The sequence below is a fragment of the Mustela nigripes genome, chromosome 7 (assembly GCF_022355385.1).
Source record: "Mustela nigripes isolate SB6536 chromosome 7, MUSNIG.SB6536, whole genome shotgun sequence".
Taxonomy (NCBI): Eukaryota; Metazoa; Chordata; class Mammalia; order Carnivora; family Mustelidae; genus Mustela; species Mustela nigripes.
Window position 1 is genome coordinate 13,335,522 of NC_081563.1, and position 24,923 is coordinate 13,360,444.

A 24,923-nucleotide genomic window follows, 5' to 3' on the forward strand; every position below is an offset into this window, starting at 1 on the left:
CCTTTCTGTAATTTGACACTGCCTCTCAAACTCACTGATCCCAGAGCACATCTGTTCCTCTTTGTCTATCTATTTTTTCCATCCTTCAAAGTTCACCTCAATTCTATTGTCTGACCACTTCCAACCCATGCAGATGTCTGCCTCACTTTCCTGGGGGACCCTCACTTGGCACTGAGGACAAACAGCCCTCTAGTGTCAACTGTTTCAGTCTACATGCTTGACTTATTCTACAGGATTGTTCAAGGTTTTAAAATTTCCAAGAGAATGGGACTATGTCTGAATTTCTTTTGTGGTCTTCACACTGGAGAATGCATAGAAAACAGTAGGTACTCAGTGAGTGTCATGACTGATATATTTTGGACCAGCTTACATCAAATTAAGCAGAGCAAAAGCTATATATCAGCAGCAGTTTTCTTTAACTAGAGCTGGGGTGAAATATGTATATATGAGTGCACTGGAGAGAGAGGTGGGGGTAGAAGGAACAAGAGAGGGCATGAAGAGGGGAGGAGGAGGGGAATCCCCAGATCTGCTAAGTAACTGCTGTGTATTTTAAGCATAGAACTTAATGGAATGACTAATCTGTTCAGGAAAGGTCCTATGGCCATGGAATTAATAAGGACTTGATGTGGAAGGCTATACAACACAGAGAAAATAGAATATAACTTTTGAAGTAAGACCTGATTTTTGAATCTTAGTTCTGCTATTTATTAGCTGCTCATTATTGGACGAGCTACTTTTTCTTTGTGAATGTTAAGTTCTTCATTGATTTAAAAAAATGAGGGTATTAATACTATTCTGTTACAAACCTTTGGTTTGTATGAAAATGAGGTGGCATAGAAATAACCAGATCACTGTGCCTATTATGTAATAGAGTATGGTTAAAAACCAGTCAATGTTCTTGAAAACAAAACAAAAATAACAAAAGAATGGTAACAGTAAAAGGCTAGGATACTACACTTCATGTTACATTTTGAAGTGGTAGCCAAGGCTTTTTTTTTTTTTTCCCACGTAAACGTTGGACCTACCTGCCAGGCCCAGAGCCAGAGACTTCAAATATGAAGCCTTGTGGTCCAGAGGCAACACACCCAAGAGATAAGCTACTTTGAAGCTCTCCCAGGAGCTTCTGTCTGGAGCTCATCTTAAATGGAAAGTGCCCTATATGAATAATCTGCTGATTTATTTTTGAATGAACAGTGTCAGAATTGGTATACTTATGCAGGTAGAGTGACCTTTTAATTTTGCATTGATTAAAAAGCTGGTCACAGAGGCAACAGAATAAAAAAACTCTAATTTTCAAGAGTGTGTTTAACCCTACTCTTTCCTTCTTTGAGGACCAATATTCTACAATGATGAAAGGGTAAAAATTCATTCTATTTACTAACATCCAAAAATGAGCAATGCTTTGTAAAACTTACTGGGCTTTGGCCCTTTCAGCATTCAAACATTCTAATTCTAAACTTACCCTGAGGAGTCATCAGTATGACTTACACACAAGGGTAGGGGCACTGGTGTTCAACAGTACTGAGAGCTCAAAGAAGAAGTTTGAAGGGTTAAAAATGTTAAACAAAAACAAAACAAAACAACAACAACAAAAACAGAGGAAATCTTTCCAAATGAACTAAGTTCTGGTCCAGTCTTCTGAAGTACCTGTCTAATTACCCTAGAGATCCACAAGAAGTGGCTTCTGTAATACCGGACTTACTGCTTTATTTCTCCTCCCCATCCCTAATTGTTCATTTTTTGATTAATGCCATAAGGTACATGAGCTGTGATGGTGCCAAACTTCTGTGCCCCTTCAATGTGGAACATGTGGTCATCAAAGAAAATGTGCGGCCTTATCTTCACCAAAATAGGACCCTTGGGGGCTCCAGCAAGGAAAAGAGCTTCGTCTATCTCTAGACCCCAGCGGCGAAGGGTTTTCAGCACTCGGGCGCCTGAACTGGCTGCACTCCTGGCTGTAACCAGGTAGGTCCTGATAGGGCAAAGTAACCGTTCGTCTTTGGCATAAAACTTCTTTTGCAGTCTGCCTAAATCTTCCAGAAAGCCTTTTAAGGGACCCTGTAAAAGGAACATATGTCACAGCTGTGATCCAGTGAGCTAAAGTGAATGCTAAAAAAGCAGAGGCTTATAAGAGCTTATAAAAGGTTATAGTACTGCCAATGGAACAATCCTGAAACTCCTTGCATTTTATGTAAGTATATTTCCTTATAAAGAACTATCCTTGCATTACTAAAATAAATGTAGGATGACCATATAATTTATTATCTAAACATTGATGTTTTAATAGTGAAAGTTTCTATAAAAAGTATAAGGGCAACAGACATAAATTATCCATGGCAAAAATGGGATACTCTATTTAAATGAGATTTGGTTAATCCCCAAAAGAACTATTTAAGTTTTCTTTTTGTGAATTGCACACTTTAATATTATGAATTGCACACTTTAATATTATGAAGTTACACTCTTTATCTAGTTCAGTGCCCTCTTGTCTTTTTTTTTTTTTTTTTTTTAAGATTTTATTTGACAGATAGAGATCACAAGTAGGTAGAAAGGCAGAAGAGAGAGAGAAAGAGAGAGGAGGAAGCAGGCTCCCTGTCGAGCAGAGAGCCCAATGCGGGGCTTGATCCCAGGACTCTGGGATCATGACCCAAGCTGAAGACAGAGGCTTTAACCCACTGAGCCACCCAGGCACCCCAAATCTAGACTTGTCTTATATTTACAATTGCCTGTGCATATCTTCAGTCTTTCTGAACACTCAGTTTTAGCTGTTTCTCTGGAATAGAGCAAGATTTGGATTCTGCTGTTTTCCAATCTGGAAGTCTTGATTTTTAAAACAGAGTAGAGTTTTAGGCCATTTATATTTATCGTTATTACAAGTATATGTCATAATGGTTCTTCTGATTTTTATTGCATTTTCCTTGTTTAAAGATTTTAAAGGATTGTTCATTGGGTATTTGTTTTTTCCTTTGTGCATGTGTATGTGTGCTTCATCTAAGATTTAAGAAGGTTTGTATTATTTCTTTCTAGTGGTTACCTTTGTGACTATACCTTTTTATAGTACTGTTAGTTCTTTTTTTTTAAATCCAGGATCTATTATTTTTTACAGTGATAAATAATGAAAGTACAGCACTTCATCTCTCTCTTATTCTGGATTTCTTTTGCAACCATAGAATTTACTTGTTTGGTAAAAGACTGAGGACAACCAAACAATTTACTTTTTTCCTTTTTCTCAGTGTTTATATTTTCATTATTAAATATTTTCATCTGTTTATCAGCTTTACATCTTATCCTTTGATCACTTATTATAACTGAAGATATTAACATACTCTTCCTTAGGCCTTTTTCCTCCACATTTTTCCAGTTTTCATTAGTTATATAAGTTCCCCATTGTTAGGACAAACAATGTGGACTTTCTTTTCTGCCATCCTATTCCCTACAATTGTTTTAGTTTTAGTTCTCTGATTAAATATATTTTGTATTCATTTGTCCCTTTGTGTTTCTGGCCATCTACATATGGGCCAAAATGTTGTCTTCTAGTTTTCTCATGAAAATATTATGGAAATAACAAACCATGACATTTTCAACTGTTGTTCTGTTTTCTTTTTACCTAAATGAACTTTTAGCTGGATAATAGAATCTGTGATTTAGATTTTCTTTCCATTTTCTTAGATTTTTTTATAAGTAGTGCTCTAGTGTCTTTTGCTATTGAATACTGTTATGGAAAAGACTGAGGACAACGTGATTTTCTTCTCCACCCATAGGTAAAGTCTCCCCAAAGAATTACTATTTCATCTTTGATGTCAAAAAATTTTACTAGGGCAGGTCTTGATGATGATCATTTTTTTCAATTTCTTTTGCAACTTTGCAACATTTGCAACTTTGTGTTTACCACACACAACCCTTTTCTCCCCTCAGAACATAATGCCACTTTTTTTTTTTTCCTTTCAGGGATTCCAGTTATGCATATGTTGGATTTCCTTTAACTGTGATATATTTTCTATTATTTTTCTTTTTAAAATCCTATTTTTCAATTCTCCTCATTTCCAGAGTTTTACCATTCAATTTTTACCTTCTCTCCCCAGATTCTAACATTTCTACTTTATGACCCTGACATGCTTTGTTAAGTTTTTAAAAGTTACAGTAAATGTTTAGTAACAATTTTTACCTATACTTTGGCTACTGTTTCTAGTGAGAGATCTACATCTCTTATTAGATTTTGCCCTTCTTACCCTTTTTCTCAGTATCTTTGCTTATATTCTGTGCTGGTTCTGTTTTTATTACTCATCACTGAAGCAGGTTGGTTTTCCTTGGAACAATTAGAGGGTTTATGGCAAAGGTTAAGGATAATATTTTCAGGCTGATTTGATTTCATAATTTAAAAGATCCCTTTTTCTCTGCTGTCCAGAAAAAAACTGTTTCTTAATAAACATGCCTTATTCATTTTTCTGTTTAGATTTAAACATTGTCTAGACCACTGTTTCTCTGAGGCAGCATATATCAGGGGGAAAAAAAAACAAATAAAATTCACTTTTTAACAGTGAAAGATCTATATCTATATATATGTGAGAAAAACTACTATCATTTTTATTTTATTTTTTAATTTTTTTTTATTTTTTGGAAAAAGCTGCAAAGGTGATATAGTGACTGTTGGCAGGAGTCACCCAACTTGTGATTAATTTGACTTTGAAACACAGGGGCATATAGTTCTCCTTGCTGCTTTTGAGTAGTTTCCAAAGGGAATAAATAGAAACCAGTCCATATATGTCACCATATTGAAACCAGGTATCCATATGATCCCTTCTTATTTATATTTTTGGGTATTTTTATAATTTAAACATTTGTGCAGAAGAACAGTATATAATTTGTCAATAAAAATATATAAATAGGTAAAGTTACTAAAAAATACCTTTTTGATAAGCTGTATGACTTAAAACATTTAGAACCTGCCTAAGATGGAGAACGTTGGAAAGACTGATGATACTCCTATCTTAACAAGAAAAACCCAGATAATCTAAAAAGAAAAATCTTAACATTTATTGACCCCATTAGGGAACTGAGGTAACAGGACAATAGACTAACATGAAACTTAAAGAAAAAAAAAAAGAAAATCTAAGGTTCTCTTCAAGGACATATGGAATTCAAGAATTGACACATCTTTGCTTTGGCAAATCAATGGAAGACTATATACCAGACACCATATAAGCAAGTATGAAAAATTGAAATAATTTAAAAAAATTGATAAAGGTCAAATGTGGACTAATAAGAGAACAAAGAAGCCCTGAAAGTTACAGACCCAAAACACTCTTTTACAGGGTTTTGTTTGTTTGTTTGTTTTTTTATTTTTTTTCATGGACTTTCCTAATTGTTTATGAGAAAGACTTTAGGCAGGATAGAAAGTGAGAGAATTCAGTCCTTGGTAGTGCAGGCTGCAGGACAGGAGCAGCTACCACTGTGAGAAAAGACTAAAACTCTACCTTGCCCCATGTTTCCTAAGTAACAAAAGTTACACTGCCAGAAGAGGGGCTTCAAACACTGTCACCCTTAGGGCATAGGTAAAGATCCACTGCTATAGGGAAAGGGAAAACAAAACAAAACAAAACAAAACCTCCACCACTGAAGTGGTATTGGAGACTGTTATGGAAGTCAGAAAATAATGAATGGGTATTTTCAAAGTCCTGAAAGAAAAATATGGTAAATACAAAAAAAAATATGTAGTCAAATAAAATATTTTTCAAAAATGAAGGAGAATAAGGAGTTTTTCAGACAAAGAAAAGTAGAGCTTTTGGTAATAGCATATAAGCTCTACATGAAGTGTTAAAAATGGTTTTATGGCAAATTGATTATGATACCTGGGAGAAAGTTGGATTCACACAAAGAAATGAAGATTCCCTGGAAATGATTAAAATAAAGATGAATAATAAAGACATTTTTTCTCTTATCCATCTTCATTCTAAATATAATTGTTTAGTCAAATAAAAAATAATAGCAAGTTGATAGTATAGCTGAAAATAAAATGTATGACAATAGCACAAAATATGGAAGGAATGTGTTGAGGATATACTGTTTTAAGATTCTTACATTATACATGATGTGGCATTATATTGTTTGCAAATAGACTGTGATTACTTAAAGTTGTATGTTGTCAATCCTAGGGTAATCACTGAAAAATTTAAAATGGGTTATAAGTCAATAATGGAGAAAAAATGGAATCCTGGAAATATATAATACCTATAATAAATCCAAAAGCAAAAAAGTAAGAAAAGGGAAAACAAACAACAGATGAAACATATAGGAAAAAGGAGGAAGATGATAGGTTTCAGTCCAACCAGAGTAATGATCACATTAAATGTAAATGGTCTAAAAATAGCAATTAAAACACAGGGATTGTCAGACCGTACCAAAAAAGCAACACGAGATAGATAGATAGGGGTGTGTGTGTGTGTGTGTGTGTGTGTAATCATTCTACAAGAAAGCCAATTTAAATAGAAAAGCAATCTACATGTAAAAACATAATCAGTTAAAATAAAATTATAGAAAATATATACAATAAAAACACTAGTTTAAAAACAAAACAAAAAAATGAAAAAAGCAAAAAATCGGGGTGGTTTTAGGACTATCAGACAGAAAGAGACATTACATAATGAAAAGGGATTATTTCTTTTTTTTTTTTTTTAAAGATTTTATTTATTTATTTGACAGAGAGAGATCACAAGCAGGCAGAGAGGCAGGCAGAGAGGAGGAAGCAGGCTCCCTGCTGAGCAGAGAGCCCGATGTGGGACTCGATCCCAGGACTCCGAGATCATGACCTGAGCCGAAGGCTGATGGAAAAAATCAAAGAAAACCTAAATAAATGGAGAGGCGCCCCGAAAAGGGATTATTTCACTAAGAAGATCGAACAATCCTAAATATTTGGGCATTAAGTGAAAGAGATTAAAAATGCATGAAGCAAAATGCATATATTTAAAAGGAAAAATAGATTAATCCTCAAAATATTCTTGAAGACTTCAACACTGCCTCCTCAGTAGTGGACAGAATAAATAGAAAATCATTGGCAATACGGAAAACTTGGGCAATATTACTTGACTAATACACTGTCAACTTAAGCTAATTGACATTTTGACTACTCAATAGCACAGAATCAACGTTCTCCTCAACTACACATAAAACATTCACCATGATAGGCCATATTCTGCGCATAAAACACTCCTCAACAAACTTAGAGGACTGAAATTATACAAAATATATTTTCTCTATGTACTTAGGAGTCAAAGAGTGAATGATCTGCCCTGGAGATCAGGGACAAGGCAAGGATGTGCCCTCTTATCACTCTTGTTGAATACTGTACTGAATGAACTAGCAAAAGTAATAAGGCAAGAAAGATGATTAAAACACATATAGAATGGAAATATAGAAATAAGTGTTTTTATTCATAGTATTGTCTATGGAGAAAATCTCAAATAATCTACAAAATTTTTACTATACTAACTAGTCAATTTATCAAAGTTGTAAGATACAGAGTTGATATGCAAAAGCTAGTTGTATTTCTGTATATTATAACAAACAGATTAGAAATCAAAAATTTAATATATCACTCACAATAGCACCAAAAATTATGAAAAACTTAGGTAGAAATCTAACAAAGTGATATCTGGACACAAAAATATTTGAAACACTGATGGAAAAAATCAAAGAAAACCTAAATAAATGGAGAGATATACCATGTCCATGGATTGAAAAACTTGCTATTAAGCTGTCCCCCACCCAAGATTAAGCTAAAAATTCAACACAATCAAAATAAAAATTCCAGCAGATTTTTTTTTTCCAGGAATGCACAAGGTCATTGTTAAATCCGTATAAAAATGCAAAAGAATCAGAAAATCCAAAAGAATTTTGAAATATAACAGATTTGAAGAACTCACACTACCTGATCTCAGGACTTACTATAAAACTGCACTAATCAATACAGTGTGATATTGGTAAAAGCATAGACACCTATGTTAAAGGAATAGAAAGCCAGTCTTTTTGACAAATAATCCTGGAACAATTAGGATACCCATAAGCATTAAAAGTCAACTTAATCAATACTTTGCATAAATATAAAAGTTAATTCAAAATAGGTCATAATCCTTAAGAAAAACTAAAATTACAAAATGTACAAAAACATAGGAAATTTATGAGACTTTGTCAGTTTTTGGATATGACATTAAAAACACAAGTAATAAAGGCATTAACTGACAAGTTGAACTTCCAACAGAATTATAAGTTTCTGTTCATCAACATACACTGAAAGATAAAAAGAATAAAAAGATATGCTTGTCTTGGGCCTGAGAGAAAATATTTGCAAAACACATCTGATAATATACTTCTCTTCAGAATATGTTAACTCTCAAACTTCAATAATAAACAAGCCCAATACAAGTGAGCAAGAGATTTGAACAGATATATTTGCCAAAAAGTACAAATGATGGCAGATAAACACCTAATAACATATTCAATATCATTTTTCATTAGAGATATGCAAATTTAAACCACAGATACCATTATATAATCACTAGAATAGCTTAGAAGAAGCAAACAAAAAACAACTTACCAGTGCAAAATATAGAGCAACAAAATCTCACATATAGTGCTATTGAGAATTCAAAGTGGTCTTGTCACTTTGGAAAATACTTTGGCAGAATCTTATAAAGTTAAATATATGACCTAGTGACACATATACTGTGTGACCTAGTAATCCTACTCCTAGGTATTTATCCAAGAGAAATCAGATCTTAAGTTTACACAGAACCCTGTATACAAATGTTAAAATGGCTTTATTTATAAAAGTCAAACATTTGGAAACAACTTAAATATCCTTCAACAGGTAAATGGCTAAAGAAAATGTGGTACATCCATAGAAGAGACTCAACAATAAAAAGGAACAGACACTACTAACACATGGACTGACATGGATGTATCTCAAGAACATAATGCTAATAAAAGAAGTCAGATTCAAAAGATTGTATCCTGTGTGGTTCCATTTAAGTGACATCTGGAAAAGGCAAAACTAGAGGCGCAGAAATCAGATTAGTAGTAGATAGATCCTAGAGATAGCAGGATAGGATGGCTACAAAGAGGCATGAGAGAATTTTGTGAGTATTATGAATATTTTGAGTTTGGTCATAGTTTCATAACTGTATCCATTTGTCAAAACTCTTAGAAGCATCTACTAAAAACTATGAATTTTACTGTATATAAATTATATCTCAACAGTTCTGATTAAAATACACACATGTGCACACACACAAACACACACACAGTTGGAGAACAACTGTCTGAGAATGGTGAGACAAGGTAGGGATCAATCAGGAAATGTCCACTACTTGTTATGGTGCCACACTGGAGGCTTTTAATAAAGTTACAAGAGTGGCCAAGTTAATCCTCTTCAGCTGTCTCCTCCATTTGAGACAATGTCATGAGCAAGCCTTAAGTCCCATGACCAACATACTTGAAAGCTTGGGTAATAATCATACCCCATAACTTCTTTCTCATGAGTGGAACACATTGGCAAAGCCTGTTTATAGAAAAGCTACCTGGTCTGTGTAAAAAGCAGCATCTTTATCCACTGCCAGAAGGACTGCATAATGAAAACAAGTATGTTTAATAGAAATGTGGTGGGTATTCCAGCAATAACTAGTGTTGGGCTTCACAATTTCAATTGTTTAACGGGAAGAACAAGTTCTTTAACTTGGAAAAGGGAAATAATTAATGGCAAGTCTAAAAGAAATTTCAATTCTTTACCTGTAATGAGAAAATGATATTTTAAGATCATCTTTAAGTATGCTTTTGAAAGTTCTTTTTTTTTTTTAAGTGTTCTTTTTCTGGAAATCTTCCAAATTTCAGTAGTAGTTAGAGGCTACTACACAGTGGGCACTGAATTTCAGCAAAGCAGACTTAAGTAAAATACAACAAAGGATTTTCCTTTCAATTTGTTAACATTGAACAACTTCATAATCTAAGATCAAGGCTTCTGAAGAAGCTATTAGGGAGGGAGTATGAAGTTACATGTGTGTGCATTCTCATGCACACACACACACATACACACAATTTAAATATCACTTGCTGTGATATGAGGTGAGCTAGTGAAACTTTTTGACTTTCATTTAGTCTATATATACTTTTATAAGTGTAACAAAAATAATAACATTTAAGTTTGTCTTACATTCAAGAAGAGCTGAGAAAAAAAGATGAATTCTTTGCTAAAATTCTTAGATTGAAACTCATCTGTCAGTTCAGATTCAGTTTGGAGAATATTTTGAGGTTTCGGATTTCCTTTGGTTCAGAAGTTGTAGGTTTTGTTCATTTTAAAACTGTGACTTTAACACTTCAGTTCATGGATTGATTCCAAAAAACCTAAATATTCGGTTTCATTTTGATTAGGTGTTCATAGCTTGCACTTGTTTGAGGCTCATTATTGTGATTCAATTTGAGCTCTCATTTGTGCAGATTTTCTCAATTAAGTAATGCCATTAGTGAGTTTGAGGTTTATGGGCAGAGAGGTCCACCAATGTTTACTGACCTATTGGAAATCACTTTACTATTCTGAGAACTTATGTAGAAATAGCTTACGGTAAGCCATATTACCTCTATTACTTGTAATTTTGAGGTGAACTCATTATCATGAGAAGACCATAGAAACACTTCCAAAAAGGATAGATAAAAAATGCTGAAACAAAACAAAACAAACAAACAAACAAAAATCCCAAGTGGGCAGTAGATGTTTCAAAATGAAGAGATCATGAAAGGAAGAAAAGTATGAAGGATAAGAAAGGGAACAAAGTATAAAGGGTAAGAAATGAAGATTGGCTTGCCTAAAATAATTTTAAAAATATGTGCATATATATGTTGGAAAATAAGTAGATAAAAATTAAATTAGACTCACTGGACCTACCTGAGCAAGAGGCTTATTCTCAAATAGTGTTTCATGTTGAAAGAATTTGTCCAGCCCGTGCTCCTTGGCAATATGTTCAGATTCATCAGAGAAGAGTACGGCGTCCCCATCAAAGGCCACACGGAGCTGTGTGTCACAGTAAGCCATGTCTTTGGCTCCATCAAACATTGTTGCAGAGGCAATGCCTGGCAGACCATGGAGATTTATTAATACTCTTCTCAGGGGCATCACTTTCTTCTACCATTTTAATGATTAAAAAAAGAAAAAAAGATCCTCCCAGACCTTGAAATATATATATATATATATATTTTTTTTTTCTAGCTAACCTGATGACTCAATTGCTATTTATAACCACACATCTCAAAATAGTTGTTTACACATTGCCTCCATTTCTATAATAGATGAGGAAGTGTAAAATAGAGTGTAGGACAATCGCTGAGAATGTCCACCTCCAATAAAGTCAAAGCTCTAAAAGACAGATTTAGGGGCTGCTACATGTGGAAACACCTTAGCAGAAAATTTAACAAGGACATAAGCGGCATAATCATATATGAAGCCCAATGAAAGTCACACTAGTGCAAACCTCTCTATTAAGTTGAGAGATAAAACCAAATGAATACCTTCCTGTATTGCTTCTTGTACTTTTTCAGAATCTGCAGAAAGATACAAGTTGGTAAGATATGCCTTCAAATAGCCAATGGGGCTTTTTCCACCAGTCAGACAGAAGCGGTCAATTAATAAACCTATTATTGGGCAAGAAAGATTTTTTATGTCAGAGATTCAAGACAATATGCTTAAATGTAAATGTAAATCCGAGTTGTCTTAGAAATAATTGAGTGCTTACTGAGGTTTTAGAATTAGCTTTGTAACGCTAATATTGAAAAATTGCTATATTATATATAAAAAAGCTGTTTTTAAATAAAGTATGTCCATGTAGACCATGCTAATTTGGTCTCACAACAATTGTATGATGGAAATTATTATCATTACAGAAAAGGAAATTGAGACATAACAACTTGTTTACGCCCAGTGACTCACATTGACTCTTGTCTAAATTAGACAGAGTTCTTTTTCTTCAACCATAGGCTATTTACTTATTGAAAGAGATAGTTCATGTGTGCCTCTATTTTAAGTACCCTCTGTATTTCTTCAGGAACAATATAATGGTAATGACAAGCAGTGCTAGGATTTAAACTGTTTTCTAAAAACAACAACAGGTCTGAAATTTTTTTCCTTGATTTGAAATTGTACTTATTATTTATTTTTAAAGATTTATTTATTCAAAAGAGGGAGAAAGCAGACACGAATCAGGTTGGTGGAGGGGGCAGAGGGAAAGGGAGAGAGAGACTCCTGAGGCAGACTCCTAGTTTGAATCAGGGCTTGATCCCAGGACTCCATGATCATGACCTGAGCCAAAACCAAGAGCCTGCTGCTTAACTGACCAAGCCACCCATGTGTCCCTTGACTTGACATTTTAAATGTGATTATTTAGGAGACTAAATATTAAAATACCATTAAATGTCTTTCAAATCAACAACAATTAAAAAACAAATGCTAGATATTGGTTAAAGTTTTATAAAATAGGCACCCATTTTCACTTTAGAAGAAAATCCAAATTGGTACAAACTACCTAGAAAGTAATTTGACGATATGTATTAAGAAATGTAATTGGCTTTTACCCTTTGACCTGTTAGTTTTATTCTAAGGGAATAATCTGAAACTCTGATAAAGATTGATGTGTAAATGTCTCCCAGTTCAGGATAATTTATAAAAGCAGAACGCTGTTTAATGATTTGAGAACAGTTAAAGTATAACATTATGCCTATAAGATAGTATATACCCATTCAAAGTTTTTTTAAAGCCATAATAAACTGGGTAGCTGCACATGATATAAAGCAGAATGTTGAGTCTAGTCAGTTGTTTTTCATCTGTGTGGACCCACAGAGTGGATACGGTCCATTGACAATTGAGATGGACGGGTTTGCTATGATGTTAATGAAATACTCTCAGTTTTTCACTTAAGTTGACATTGGGCATAAGTGGCAAAAGTATATTCTGCAAACCCTTAAGTAATATAAATTAATATTAATATATGAGCATAAATTATTTGGTGACATTGGGGACTTCAGAAACAATTAAAACATCTTCTCCCATCTTAAGGAGATCATAGTTCACTGAGCAGCTGGGCATGTAAAACAGAGAATGATAATGTAACAGCCATAGAAGAGGGAGATACAAATTGCATTCAACACCTAGAGAAGGGAAACAACTAACTACCTTTTCCAGGTGAAAGGCTGTTGGTGTTTCATGAATAAGGCTGCATGAGAAGATGGAGCTCAGTCAATTTATTAGCAGAATTGATGGGTGATAACTATGCCTCTTTATGCTACTAGCCTTGTTGGGCTCAGTTTGGTGAGGGATAGATAGACCTAAGTCACCTACTAAACTGTGTAAGATTGTGTGTTGTAAAAAGTAATAGTTGCTATTTACTGAGTGATTATGGGACTCATCTATGCTAAACATTTTATCTGTGTTCCTTTCCATGTCATAACACTGAAAGCTGCATTTTTGAAAGCCAAGTATTTTTTAAAATGTATCTCAGACGGGGCGCCTGGGTGGCTCAGTGGGTTAAAGCCTCTGCCTTCGGCTCAGGTCATGATCCCAGGGTCCTGGGATCGAGCCCCACGTCGGGCTCTCTGCTCAGTGGGGATCCTGCTTCCTCCTCTCTCTCTCTCTCTGCCTGCCTCTCTGCCTACTTGTAATCTCTGCCTGTCAAATAAATAAATAAAATCTTTAAAAAAAAAATGTATCTCAGACATCAGCCTTTTTTTTTTTAATTTTAAAAGATTTTATTTATTTGAAACAGAGAGAGAGTGAGAAAGCACAAGCAGGGGGAGTGGAAGAGGGAGATGGAGAAGCAGGCTCCCTGTTTAGCAGGGACCCCAGGACCCTGGGATCATGACCTGAGCCAAAGGCAGAAAGATGCCTAACTGACTGAGCCACCCAGGGACCCCTCAGACATCAGCCTTATAATTAGGATAATGGAAAACTCATTAGTTATAATACATCTTGATTATTCATAAACATGCCTACTTTAAACCTTGAATTTAAATATGCCAAAGTTCAATCTTATTTTGACTTGATGTACCCATAAACCTGGATAGGTCACTTAGAAAATAGTCTAAAGATCCCCAAATAACAAGTCATATAATTCCATACCAGGAAATTGGGGTTTTTCTCTTCAAGAATCCAACACACTGATGGAAATGCTAGGAGGGGACTAGAGTCAGTCAAAATTTCCACGTAAAGGAACAAAGATAATTTTGCTGACATGGGTATGGATTTGATGTGTGGGGAGAGCAGTCAGGGAGAATCAGATTGTAAGAGTGGAAAGGGAAGGTGAAAACCCACAAACCTTAAACACAGATCTGTGGTGAGCAAGAAGTTTGATCACACAGAGAATGCCTCTGGGTTGATAGCTCCTTGAAGTCAAGTTCAGAAGTGAAGAACATAAAGCAGAGAAATATATTGCAGGAGCTGGGATTAAGACTTTGAAATTCACACTTGACAAGTTAAGTCCAGGGCTTTGGGCCCAACTCTGTGCTAAAGTTAAAAATGAACATGGCCTCTCTTTCTCTGACATAGGCAAATAAACATTCCTCACGCAGAAGGGGGTGTCAGTATCAAAGACACTGCATTAGTGAGGCCACAGTTAGCAAAATAACATGGCTTCTCTCTCCCAGAGCAGCAAGCTGTTCTTCCACATGGTATTTATTTTACTTACCATAGTGATTGACGCTGTTTATAAGCCGCACTCCCACTTGGGCATGGTTATTAGTCATCAGTACAATATCAAATAAGTCCTGTTCACTAGGATACAGCTCACGGAGTCTAGCATTGACATGCTGCAGTGCCTGCAGGTTACAAACATGAGTGCATGTAAAGAGGGCCAGGCAAGGTGGCTATTGGAGTCTGGGGTCTGGGGAGAAAGGATATCACTGGTGTCAAATTCAAACTCTGGAGACTCTTCACTGAGAGATTATGGCTCCTTTAAGGCACGGTTATGCCATTTGTTTCTCTATTTTCAGACTCATATACAGAACCTCGTTAATATTTGCTGAATAGGTAGCTAATGTTTGTTGAAAAAATTGTTAACAACATTTGATTTTCTAAAATTCTCTCTCTGGGGTAGGTAGAGAGAAGGATCAGGCTAACTTTTCCAAGCTTTGCCAATTTTTTTTTCTTTCTTTGATTCCTAAAATCTGCTTTTCTTTTCTTGATCATCTTGAGATTATCATTTATTGTGAAAATATAGAATATAGAATGCTTCATGAATTAGCATGCTATCCTTGCACAGGAGCAATACCAATTATCTCTGTATTGTTCCAATTTTAGGATATGTGCTACCAACGTACTTTGTCTATTTTTTAACCTTGAATCTTTAGGTTAGTGGTTTCCCCTGATGCTTCTATCATGCCTCATAAGTACTTTCTATTCACAGCTTGTAGATGTCGTTTTTTCTACCTAGTTATGATGTTATTGTATAACATTTCCCTAAGTTATGTAGAGGATCAGTGTTATAAGTGCTATACATTTCAGCATAAGTTCAGAGAACCTTACTTTTTCTATTAAAATCATGTCCCCACCCCCAACCAAGTGCCAACCAAGATCATCTTGATTTTTGTTAATATGTTATGTTTGGGGAAAAAACCATCTAAAGTGAATTTTATTTCATTTTAATGAGGCATTTTGTTTCTACTACTGGGATTGTAAGCTTATTATTGCTTCTGGTGCCACTCCTAGGAAGGGAACAAAGGTGTTTCTAACAGGTGTCATGATTAGAACTCTATTGAAGGCCTTCTCAACCCAAATCTAGAACTGGAGGCCCTTCCTCACCAGTCTTGGAGCCTCTGTGGGAAGCATAAACTGACCTGGGGTCCACGTGAAAAGGGCAAGAATTGCAACAGGGTGCAAGGAATGATAAGGGACACTGGATGAGATCCCAAGGGTCTGCCTGGGTCCTTCCCTCTCCATCCAGGGTCCTGACATTCCAAACACAGTTTTTCAGGGTACCTTAACAAAGCGGAAGGCAGGTCCTGGGGTCAGGATGACATTTTCGTTGTTGAGTTGATATTCCATGTACTTTTCTAGACCCTCCTCCTCGTAGATTTTTCTCCCGTCCACCATGTTGAAAAGCGCCCGGGATGACACAGCGATGGTGATGGCATTCTTGGGTTTGGGCTGCAGAAAGGGCCGCCAATGGGAGGAGAGTCAGTCACAGGACCGAAGGGATCAGAAAAGGGGCTGATGCCAGAGCAAGGTGGGAAGAAAACAGCTAGGCCCCACTTGGAGCACTGGGATGCTGGAGACAGTCAAGAGTTAGGATTCCCTCCCAACTGAGGCTGCAGGAGTAGGGGAGATGCAGGGCCAGCGCAGGACTTGCCCACACGTTAGAGAGAAGGGAGGCTAGGAGAGACTCAGGTTTGCAGGCTAGAATGGGTCTGGGGGCGGAGGTGGGAGGTGGAGGGGGATGGGGAGGCAGATTTCCAGTACCAGGTCTGTGGGACTTGCTTACCGGTCGGGGGCGGGAGCAGCTGGGGATCTTCTCATACAGAGTTTTCACTGAGGCCCAGTAGGCTTCGTCCTCGTCCTCCTCTTCCTCGCGTTGGTGATGCTGCCGGGGCAGTTCTGACAGACAGTCCTGATCTAGCTGGGAAGAGTAGGTTGATCTGCGCTGGGTATAGGCCTTCCATTCAGTGGGGGGTGTGCGCGGGTAATCTCTCTGCGGCATGGGTTCCCGGGAGTCCCGGATTTCCCGCACGATGCCATGTGCCCAGGCTTCAGGATTCTCGTGCATCTTGGTGCTGCGCCTGGAGGAGCTAAAGGGCTCCGGCGGGGTAGGGGGATGCGAGTCCAGAGGCATAGGTGGAGTGGAAGGCAAAGGTGGTGTGGGCGGCGAGGGCTCCTCTGACAGCTGCTTCAGGGACTCTTGCTGGCTGGGGGAGGTGGATGAAGTCCGGGAGGTTGTGGAGCTACTGGGGAGCTGGAGCAATAAAGTAGGAGTCTGAGTTAGATGTTCACCTGTCCCCATCTCTGCCCAGCAGGAGTCAAGAAGCGTCCCCCTTCCCTCTGTTCCATTCTTAGCCGTTAGTAGGATCCTGGTTCATCCGAGCTCCTTTCAGTAGGGCTGGAAGGGGCTCAGATGTTTCAGTTATTGGGTACCTCTCTTATACAGACACAGAGATAGACTGCTTTTATTTTCCCCCACCTTCCCCATCAGCAACTAACACTTTTTTTTTTTCCTTTTTTTCTGGAGTGGATAGGGCACAGGTCTTCTTCCCTGCCCTTAGGCATCTGGTCTGTAGTTTGCAAAGTTCTGTTGCTTGCTTCCCTTAAACTTGCTCAGTCAGTGACCTCCAGGTAGGATGTTCTTGCTCACCTCTACCTTCATCTGTGACCTCCAGTTAACTCTATGAGCAACTAAGACCAGATGTTCTTACCAGCAGATTCTACAAAACACCTGGAGGCATCTCTTTATACATTTGCCCTATAATTAATGCAGTGATTGCTGGGAAGGTTGGTAGACTGGAAAGCCGAGTATCTTCCCATCGCCTTTAGAACTCTGTTTGCCAATGGAACTCTTTTATTTAGGAATCATCTTCCTAAATAAAAAGGAAGGATTCTACAAAAAAATATCTTTACTAAAGTACGCAATAAATTATTAGGCATCTATATATTATTTCACTTTTTATGATTGTTTCACGTGTCTCAGAAGGCATATTCCTGGTTAGACTATTTAGCCCCTTTTCACAGAGACACATGTTCTCCCAGTGGTGAGGTCTGTGTCACTCTCTCTCTGCATCCAAAAACTTAATCTCAGAAATAGCATTTTCTCCTCCTGGGGCCAGGCCTATTTAAGGGACCAAAGCACCACACAATCCAATACTTTTCAACAATTTATCTACCTCGTTGATTTTTTCCACCCCTTCTTCATTTTTTTTTCAATTTAAATCCAATTAACATATAGTATATTATTAGTTTCAGAGTATATTATTAACATATAGTATATTATTATTTTCAGTGATTCATCAGTTGCATATAACACCCAGTGCTCATTACATCATGTGCCCTCCTTAATCTCCATCATCCAGTGACCCCATCCTCCCAGCCTCGTCCCTGCCTCCAGCACCCTCAGTTTGTTTCCTATAGTTAAGAGTCTCCTGTGGTTTTTCCTCCCTCTCAGATCTCATCTTATTTTATTTTTCTCTCCCTTCTCCTATGATTCTCTGTTTTGTTTCTTAAATTCCACATGAGTGAGATCATATGATAATTATATCTTTCTGATTTACTTATTTTGCTTAGCATAATACCCTCCAGTTCCATCCACATCATTGCAAATAGCAAGATTTTCTTGATGGCTGAGTAGTATTCCATTGTATATAAACACCACATCTTTTTTATCCATTCATCTGTCAATGGACATCTGGGCTCTTTCCACAGTTTGGCTATTGTGGACATTGCTGCTGTAAACATTGGCCCATCCCACCTTGTAAGTCTTGATTACTCAGCAAATAATCATTGAATGAATGAAGGAAAGATGGAGAAGTCAGAGGGCTTAATCATTAAGTTAGTGCACAGCTTATAGACTTAGTGACCCTGGGTTTTAATCTACCTCAATTAGTGTTATTAATGTGAGATCTTAGGCAAGTTACTCTGTGTTTCAATTTTCTCAACTGTAGAATGGGGCTTATGGGTTTATTGTTTGTTTTAATGATCACTGAGTTAGCTAAAACATGTGAAGCACATAGGATAGGTCCTGGCACAAAGAAAGCATCAATAATTGCTAACTATTATTATTATCATTATCATTATCATCATCATTATTATATCACATTCTTCTTCATTTCATCTCCCATCTCTACCTTAAGACTGGTGTTCTTGCTTCTGGGTTCTTCTACTGATGGAGCTCTGGTGGATGGACTCCGTGAAGTTCGGGACCACTGATTTCGCACAACGTACCCCCGGGAATCAGTCTTTGGCAATGATAATTCCTGTGATCCCTTTGGAGGAAAGAAGAGACCCAGGGGTGTAATACCCCACTACCCACTCCTGCTGCACATGTGCCTACAGAACCACCATTTCAAGCTAAACATAGCAGAACCCAATGAGAAGGTCCCTGTCCTATATGACCTTAATTCAGTATTGACCCTTATGTACTATTCTAGCTCTGGCCCAATCCTAAATTTCATGATGAGAAAAAAGTGGAGATCCACCTGGAGGAGAATCCAAAACTAAGAAACAAACCTGATGTCTCATATTTTTTCATCTGTGACTCTTATATGGACCATGGTAGCGTTGACCATTTTTCTGACCTTTTCCCCACTTCTTCCTTTAAGTCTAAGCCTTTTAGCTGAAGCTAAGAAGACATTTTTGTCATTTTTGACTACAAAGATGAGGGCAGCTAACATCTAAAGGAGGCTGAATCAGGGCTCTCAATCAGCTGCCCAAGGGGAGGTAGAATACTCTAGCATTTCCTTTGGGAGGAGTCAAACTGGAAGACACTATGGAGAGGCAAGTGGAAATTTCTATTCCCCATATCCTTCCCCTCACCCAGATTGCCTGTGGCTCCCCTCCAAAATCAGTAGTTTGATCTCTGCTCACCCTGATCATGGTGATCTGCCGGCCCTGCTCCCACAACAGGCACATGTGAATATAAATACGTATTGTGCGGCAGGGGCCAAGAGGTACTGTTCCCTCAGCTGCACAAAGGCAGCGTCTACACGACGAGTGACCTCGCATGGGGCAACATCTCAGCAAGTGATTCGGATTGACTGCACGCCTCATCTGAAAGATTGTGCAGAAAATGGTCAATGCGATGGCCAGACTCCCCTTCCCTCCCTGATCTGAACAAAGACCAGTCTCCTCCCATAGGCTGAACAGAGAAGATGGCTATGGAGATGTCTACTGGTGGGGAAGGCAGGGACTAGCTTCTCCTAGTTTGTCCTTAACCTCTCCATGAGGACATTAGGTATCCCTTAATAGAAATCTTGGCAGCTCAGTCTTCCCTCCCAGAACATTCTTGTCCCCTTAAATTTTCTATTGTGTTTTTCTTCTCTTTAATTCTCTAACCAACTCTACAGAGGTCAGCTCACCTGAGTGCTCAGACGAACTCCTGATTTCTCAGAATCTTTTCTTTTCTCTGTGTCTAAGCTGTCTTTTGAGTTCCTCGATCCAGTCTCATTCTTAATATGGAAACAAAGAATGTTTATTAATTAATCTCAGGAGCATTAGAAACCTTGAGTTTGGGAATAAAAGGATGAATAAAAATTAGAATTTGCCTCTTTTCCAATATAATTAATATATATGATATACATATCATATATATATACATTTTAGACATTTTCTTTCTGTTCTAACAGATGTTAATAAAAATAACACATATCAAAGAACTATATAAACATTTTTTAATATAGAAATATTTTGGTTTGTAGATTTGAGGCATGAGGCATTTATCACTTAAAAAAAAAAAAGGTAGCAGGCAAAAATCCTACAGGAGAATTTTCCAGAGCTCAGCAGGACCTTGATTTAAATGTGAAATTTCCCCCACAGAATAACTTTTATTTTCTCTAATACTCTGAATGTTGCTACTTAGGGAACTTTTCCTTTGGCCATGTAGAATTGAAACTTGTTTGTTTTCTTAATAAACCCTAACTCCAATCTTCTGTGAATCTAAGCCTCACCAATAGTAGCTTGATTTTTAAAATCAAGGTTCTTAATCCTATGCAGATCTCTTGACAGAACTACATATTCTGTAATTATTCATACCAGCTAGAGTGAAAGGAGGTCTCTTGTGAACAAACTGATAGGGAAGACTTTGTGGGGGAGCCCAGGGAGATGATTTGTGTCATGGACACTATTCAAATATGTTCCTTTTCAATTGTAGGAAATACCATTGTATTGGAGCATTATTTGTATTGCTTCATGCTAATTTGGTAGGTATATTGTGATCAAGATTAGTGTTATTAGTTTTAAGAGCTCAGCTTCTAGCTTAGACCAATGTGGTCAGGACCAGTCTGTGCATTAATACTCTGCATTAGTGTAAGTTGGATGATTGAGTCTATGACTGCAGAGAATGGCAGAGCTATGTGGTCCTAGAACTAGATCCTAAAATCCTTCCAGCCACTCTCCACATTATCACCATAAAATCCTGCCACTTATAACTGCAAAAGATATTTAAAAATAATCCCTTTTCTCCGTCCTTATTATCATTGTCTTGTTCCAGATCTCAGAACGTTATGGGCCTGCATTCCTAATATTATAGACTTTTAATTAGATTTCATAACCTCAAATCCTCCCAACTTCTAGATCCATCCACTCCATCCATCTGTTTAAAGTGCTATTTATAAAACATAAATATAGTTATGCTTCATTTCTAGATACACTCTTCATTCACTTGGCTTTACAGACCAAGAGTCTCATGGTGTATCCTGTCTACCTCCAACTTGCCCACCATGGTACACATTTATCTGTATGTTCACTTGTGCTAAATGACTTGTATTTGTCTACATATCACCCTATTTCCTCGTAACCTCCTCTTTAATCTTCTTCAAAACCCAGCTCAGCATGACCTGGGAGAAGTTCCCAGAGTTAAACATTCCTTTGTGTTGCCTGTGTCTTTTGTACATACTTTTACTGAGCACTGAATTGTACTTTGTTTATGTATTCTCTTCCCTACTAAGCTGTGCATTCTTCAAAGATAGCAACAGTGTTTTCTCCTCTTGCCACTAACATATGAGCACATGCTTAATAAATGCTATATTATTAGATAGGCTGATTCTGAATGCTTTAATCTCACTTTTCTCCATTCTTTATATTCTTTATTTTCCTTCCCTTTACTCCAGATATATTCATTATCTGAAGTGATTTAATTGTTACAGAACATTCCCAGAGGTAATGATAGCTACATTTGTTGATGTCTACATTTCTTTAGCTCCTTGGCAGGATTCTAGGACATTCAATTCACTTACCTTCTTTTTCTGTTTCAGGGATGTTTGACTCATTTCTTTTAAGTCCTGAATTTCTTTCGTTGTTATGCAGGTTTTCTTCTCCCCAGCTCCATTTCCTGATGTTTCGGTTACTCTGCCTAGGTTTGCATTTAGAATGTCAAATTTATGACATCATATGTGATTCCATAGTAACAAACTGACTCTGAATATGTGACTATAAAAAAAAGCAATAGTATTTCTTCATAGTTGAGTACATCCTCTCATAACCATTCTTAAAGTTTTTAGGAAGTGATGTCTAAACAATTTTAAAATGTTTAATATGAAGCAATATGAGTATTACTGCTTCTTTCTTTTTAAACATTACTATATTACTCATCATATAAACCCCACTGTGGCTGTACATTTTCTGGCAGTGCCAAAATGAATGGTAAACTCATTTGTGGACCCAATCATTTATTATTGTTCATCCCAATAGATTTTGGAGAACTTCCTGCAATCTGCAGACTATTTTTGACAGCTGAGATTTCGTTCTAGACATGAAGTTTAGACTTGTTTTTAGCTTTTGTGTTGGGTATTTCTTTCACAGTGCCAAGGCCATTTGGCCATATGTCACATTTCAAAGCATTTTCCCTATGTCCAGACACAGTGTAGTAGAATGATAGCTGTACTGTCTTTCTTGCCATGCTTGAACTTTTAAACACACATTTGTCCCTCTTGTATGCACACAGAAGATATGTAAAATCCAGCCCCCAACCCTGGTTTACAGGGTCTACTAATGCAATGCATTTTATGGCTCTGATTTTATCTTCACCCAAGCTTTAGATAAGACTCACAAAGGAGCCTGAGTTGGTCAGACCATCATGAGCTAAGGCAGATTTCTACCTCTCTTAATTGGAGTTCATAACTTTGTTTGGAAATCAAAAGTTCTTGACAGCTTTAAGCAAAGTTCTCCAAAGGGTCTTCCAGAAAGTGAAACATGCAGCCTCAAGTTTAGAGGACCTGGTTTGAATTCTTTCTCCACTCTCCTCCTGTATCCTAGCCCTTGCCAGTATCTCACAGCAATCTTGAACAAGTGTGTTTAATCTTCCTAAACCTCAATTTCCATATTTACAACGTGGAGAAAATGATGGTATCAACATCAAATTGTAATTGTGATAGTTGAGCTAGTATGAAGTACTTAAGACAGTGCCTGGTATTTATAAGTGATTAATGAATATTTGCTTCACTGTTTTATTCATAATTCTGCTGTAGCTATACTAGAGAGTTCAAAATAGAAATCTCTAATCCCCAGTGCAATCTGGTTGTAGGAACAGAAGTTTAAAAATACTTACTATTCCTAAACATGTATAATCAATCAAATGTTAGTTTGGTGATTCTTCCCATATCCTAAACTCTCTAGACCTACTGATGGAGACAAGAGCAAGGAGGGCAGGCTAGGAGGGGATAGTTACAATGGCAGTTAGGAAGAGGAGAGCGCTGAGATTTGCGTTCTGTAAAACACAGGGAAAAGATTTTGCAGATATGAGGGAATAAAAGAGTTCTTGGTTTCTGACTGGTCCTTCTAGCCTACCGCCAATATTGGCTTTACTTTTGGTCCTCTCCATGACTCTTCCATGGAAATCAAAGTCCATATATTCAATAAGTTCCTTGATTATTGGTCTTTTCCCATATTAGAGAGTCTAGGATAGAATATGAGCCTCATGAGTATTTTGAATTATTTTATGTACTGAAATTTAAATGTATCATTTTGCTATGAGTGCTGAGGTTGATATTAAATAATAATTTGTATTTTTTTCAGATTTCCTGATTTGTTTTCTTTTATTATCTTCTGATTGACTTTGTTGTTGAGCACTGAAAACTACACATAGCATGTAGGCAGCTGTGTTAGATAGAGTTCTCTAGAGAAACAGAGCTAATAAGAGATATACAGACATATAAGAAGTCATTTATTATAGGAACTGATTCATGTGATTGTGAAGGCTGGAAAGTCACGCAGTATGCCATTAGCCATCTGGATAACTGGAAAGACCAGTGATATGAGTCAGTCTGAATCTGAAGGCCCTGAAAACTAGGAGAGCCAATGGTGAACTCCCAATCTAAGGTCAAAGGCCTGAAAACCCGAGGAACCACTGGTTTAAGCCTCAGGGTAAAAGGTCTGAGTATCAGGAGCTGTGACCTCAGAGAGCCAGAGAGGAAGATGGGTGTTCAATCTCAACATGAAAGGGAGAATTCACTCTTTCTCCACCTTTTTTGCTCTGTTTGAACTCTCACTGGATTGGACGATGTTTGTGGACCTTCTTTATCCAGTCTACTGATTCAGATGCTAATCTCTTCCAGAAACATCCTTACATACACACTCAAATAGTGTCTAACCAGCTTAGCCCAGTCCAGTTGTTACAAAAAATTCGCTGTCACAGCAACATATCTTCTGTTTGTTTTGGATTGGTTTCTCTATGAGTTCAACCTCAGTAATAAAGCCAAGACAGTGCAAAGTTCTGACATTGTCGTGCACCCTTCCCAGATCACCCAAAATTGGTTTTTATAATGAAATTTTCATTGTCAGTTTTAGTTGTGGAGAAAATTTTTGTTTTAAGAAAAGAGCTCTATAAAAGGCTTAAAAGATATTGTAGAATACCACAAACATGTCTAAATAGTCATTCTTCATCTATTTGGCAAATGTGTTTTGATTCTTGCCATGGTTACTGAGAGGAGTATACCCATTCTCCTGACAGAGTGAAGAGGACATGGGAGAGTCATTTGTGGGACACAATTCCTACTTGGCCATCCTTCTGCTATTTCTTATTTTTTTGTGAGATTGTGACACTAGTCAACTCTCCGTTAGCCAGGAGATTTTCATAACATAAGATGCATATTGAGGAATACAACTAGACACTAGTGTACTTGGAAGACTCTGAAGAATCTTTTTCTTCACGATGTCCACCCTGATCTATTGAAATTAATATTGTGGAGAGTGGCTCTATTACCTT

The 24,923-nt window shown here is 37.0% G+C and overlaps 1 protein-coding gene and 1 non-coding gene across 8 annotated transcripts; both read right to left on the reverse strand.

Moving 5' to 3' along the window:
* Positions 1 to 1,725: 1,725 nt before the first annotated feature.
* Positions 1,726 to 21,990, reverse strand: NT5C1B (5'-nucleotidase, cytosolic IB). 7 transcript variants are annotated; one of them, XM_059407546.1, is made up of 11 exons: positions 21,958 to 21,990; positions 20,083 to 20,172; positions 19,592 to 19,774; positions 18,853 to 18,990; positions 17,370 to 17,375; positions 16,506 to 16,973; positions 16,004 to 16,171; positions 14,715 to 14,844; positions 11,551 to 11,673; positions 10,931 to 11,115; positions 1,726 to 2,058 (listed from the first exon to the last, which is right to left on the reverse strand). In XM_059407546.1, the coding sequence occupies exons 1-11, from the start codon at positions 21,988 to 21,990 to the stop codon at positions 1,726 to 1,728; spliced, it is 1,857 nt and encodes a 618-aa protein (XP_059263529.1). The 7 variants fall into 7 exon arrangements, with proteins under 7 accessions (XP_059263529.1, XP_059263530.1, XP_059263525.1 ...); XM_059407547.1 differs by lacking the exon at positions 17,370 to 17,375 and having other exon boundaries at positions 19,592 to 19,724; positions 20,084 to 20,172; XM_059407542.1 differs by lacking the exons at positions 17,370 to 17,375; positions 19,592 to 19,774 and adding an exon at positions 17,329 to 17,331.
* LOC132022896 (U6 spliceosomal RNA) lies at positions 15,243 to 15,345 on the reverse strand. The gene has a single exon (XR_009405785.1). It is a non-coding gene; the product is annotated as a U6 spliceosomal RNA (small nuclear RNA).
* Positions 21,991 to 24,923: the final 2,933 nt, after the last annotated feature.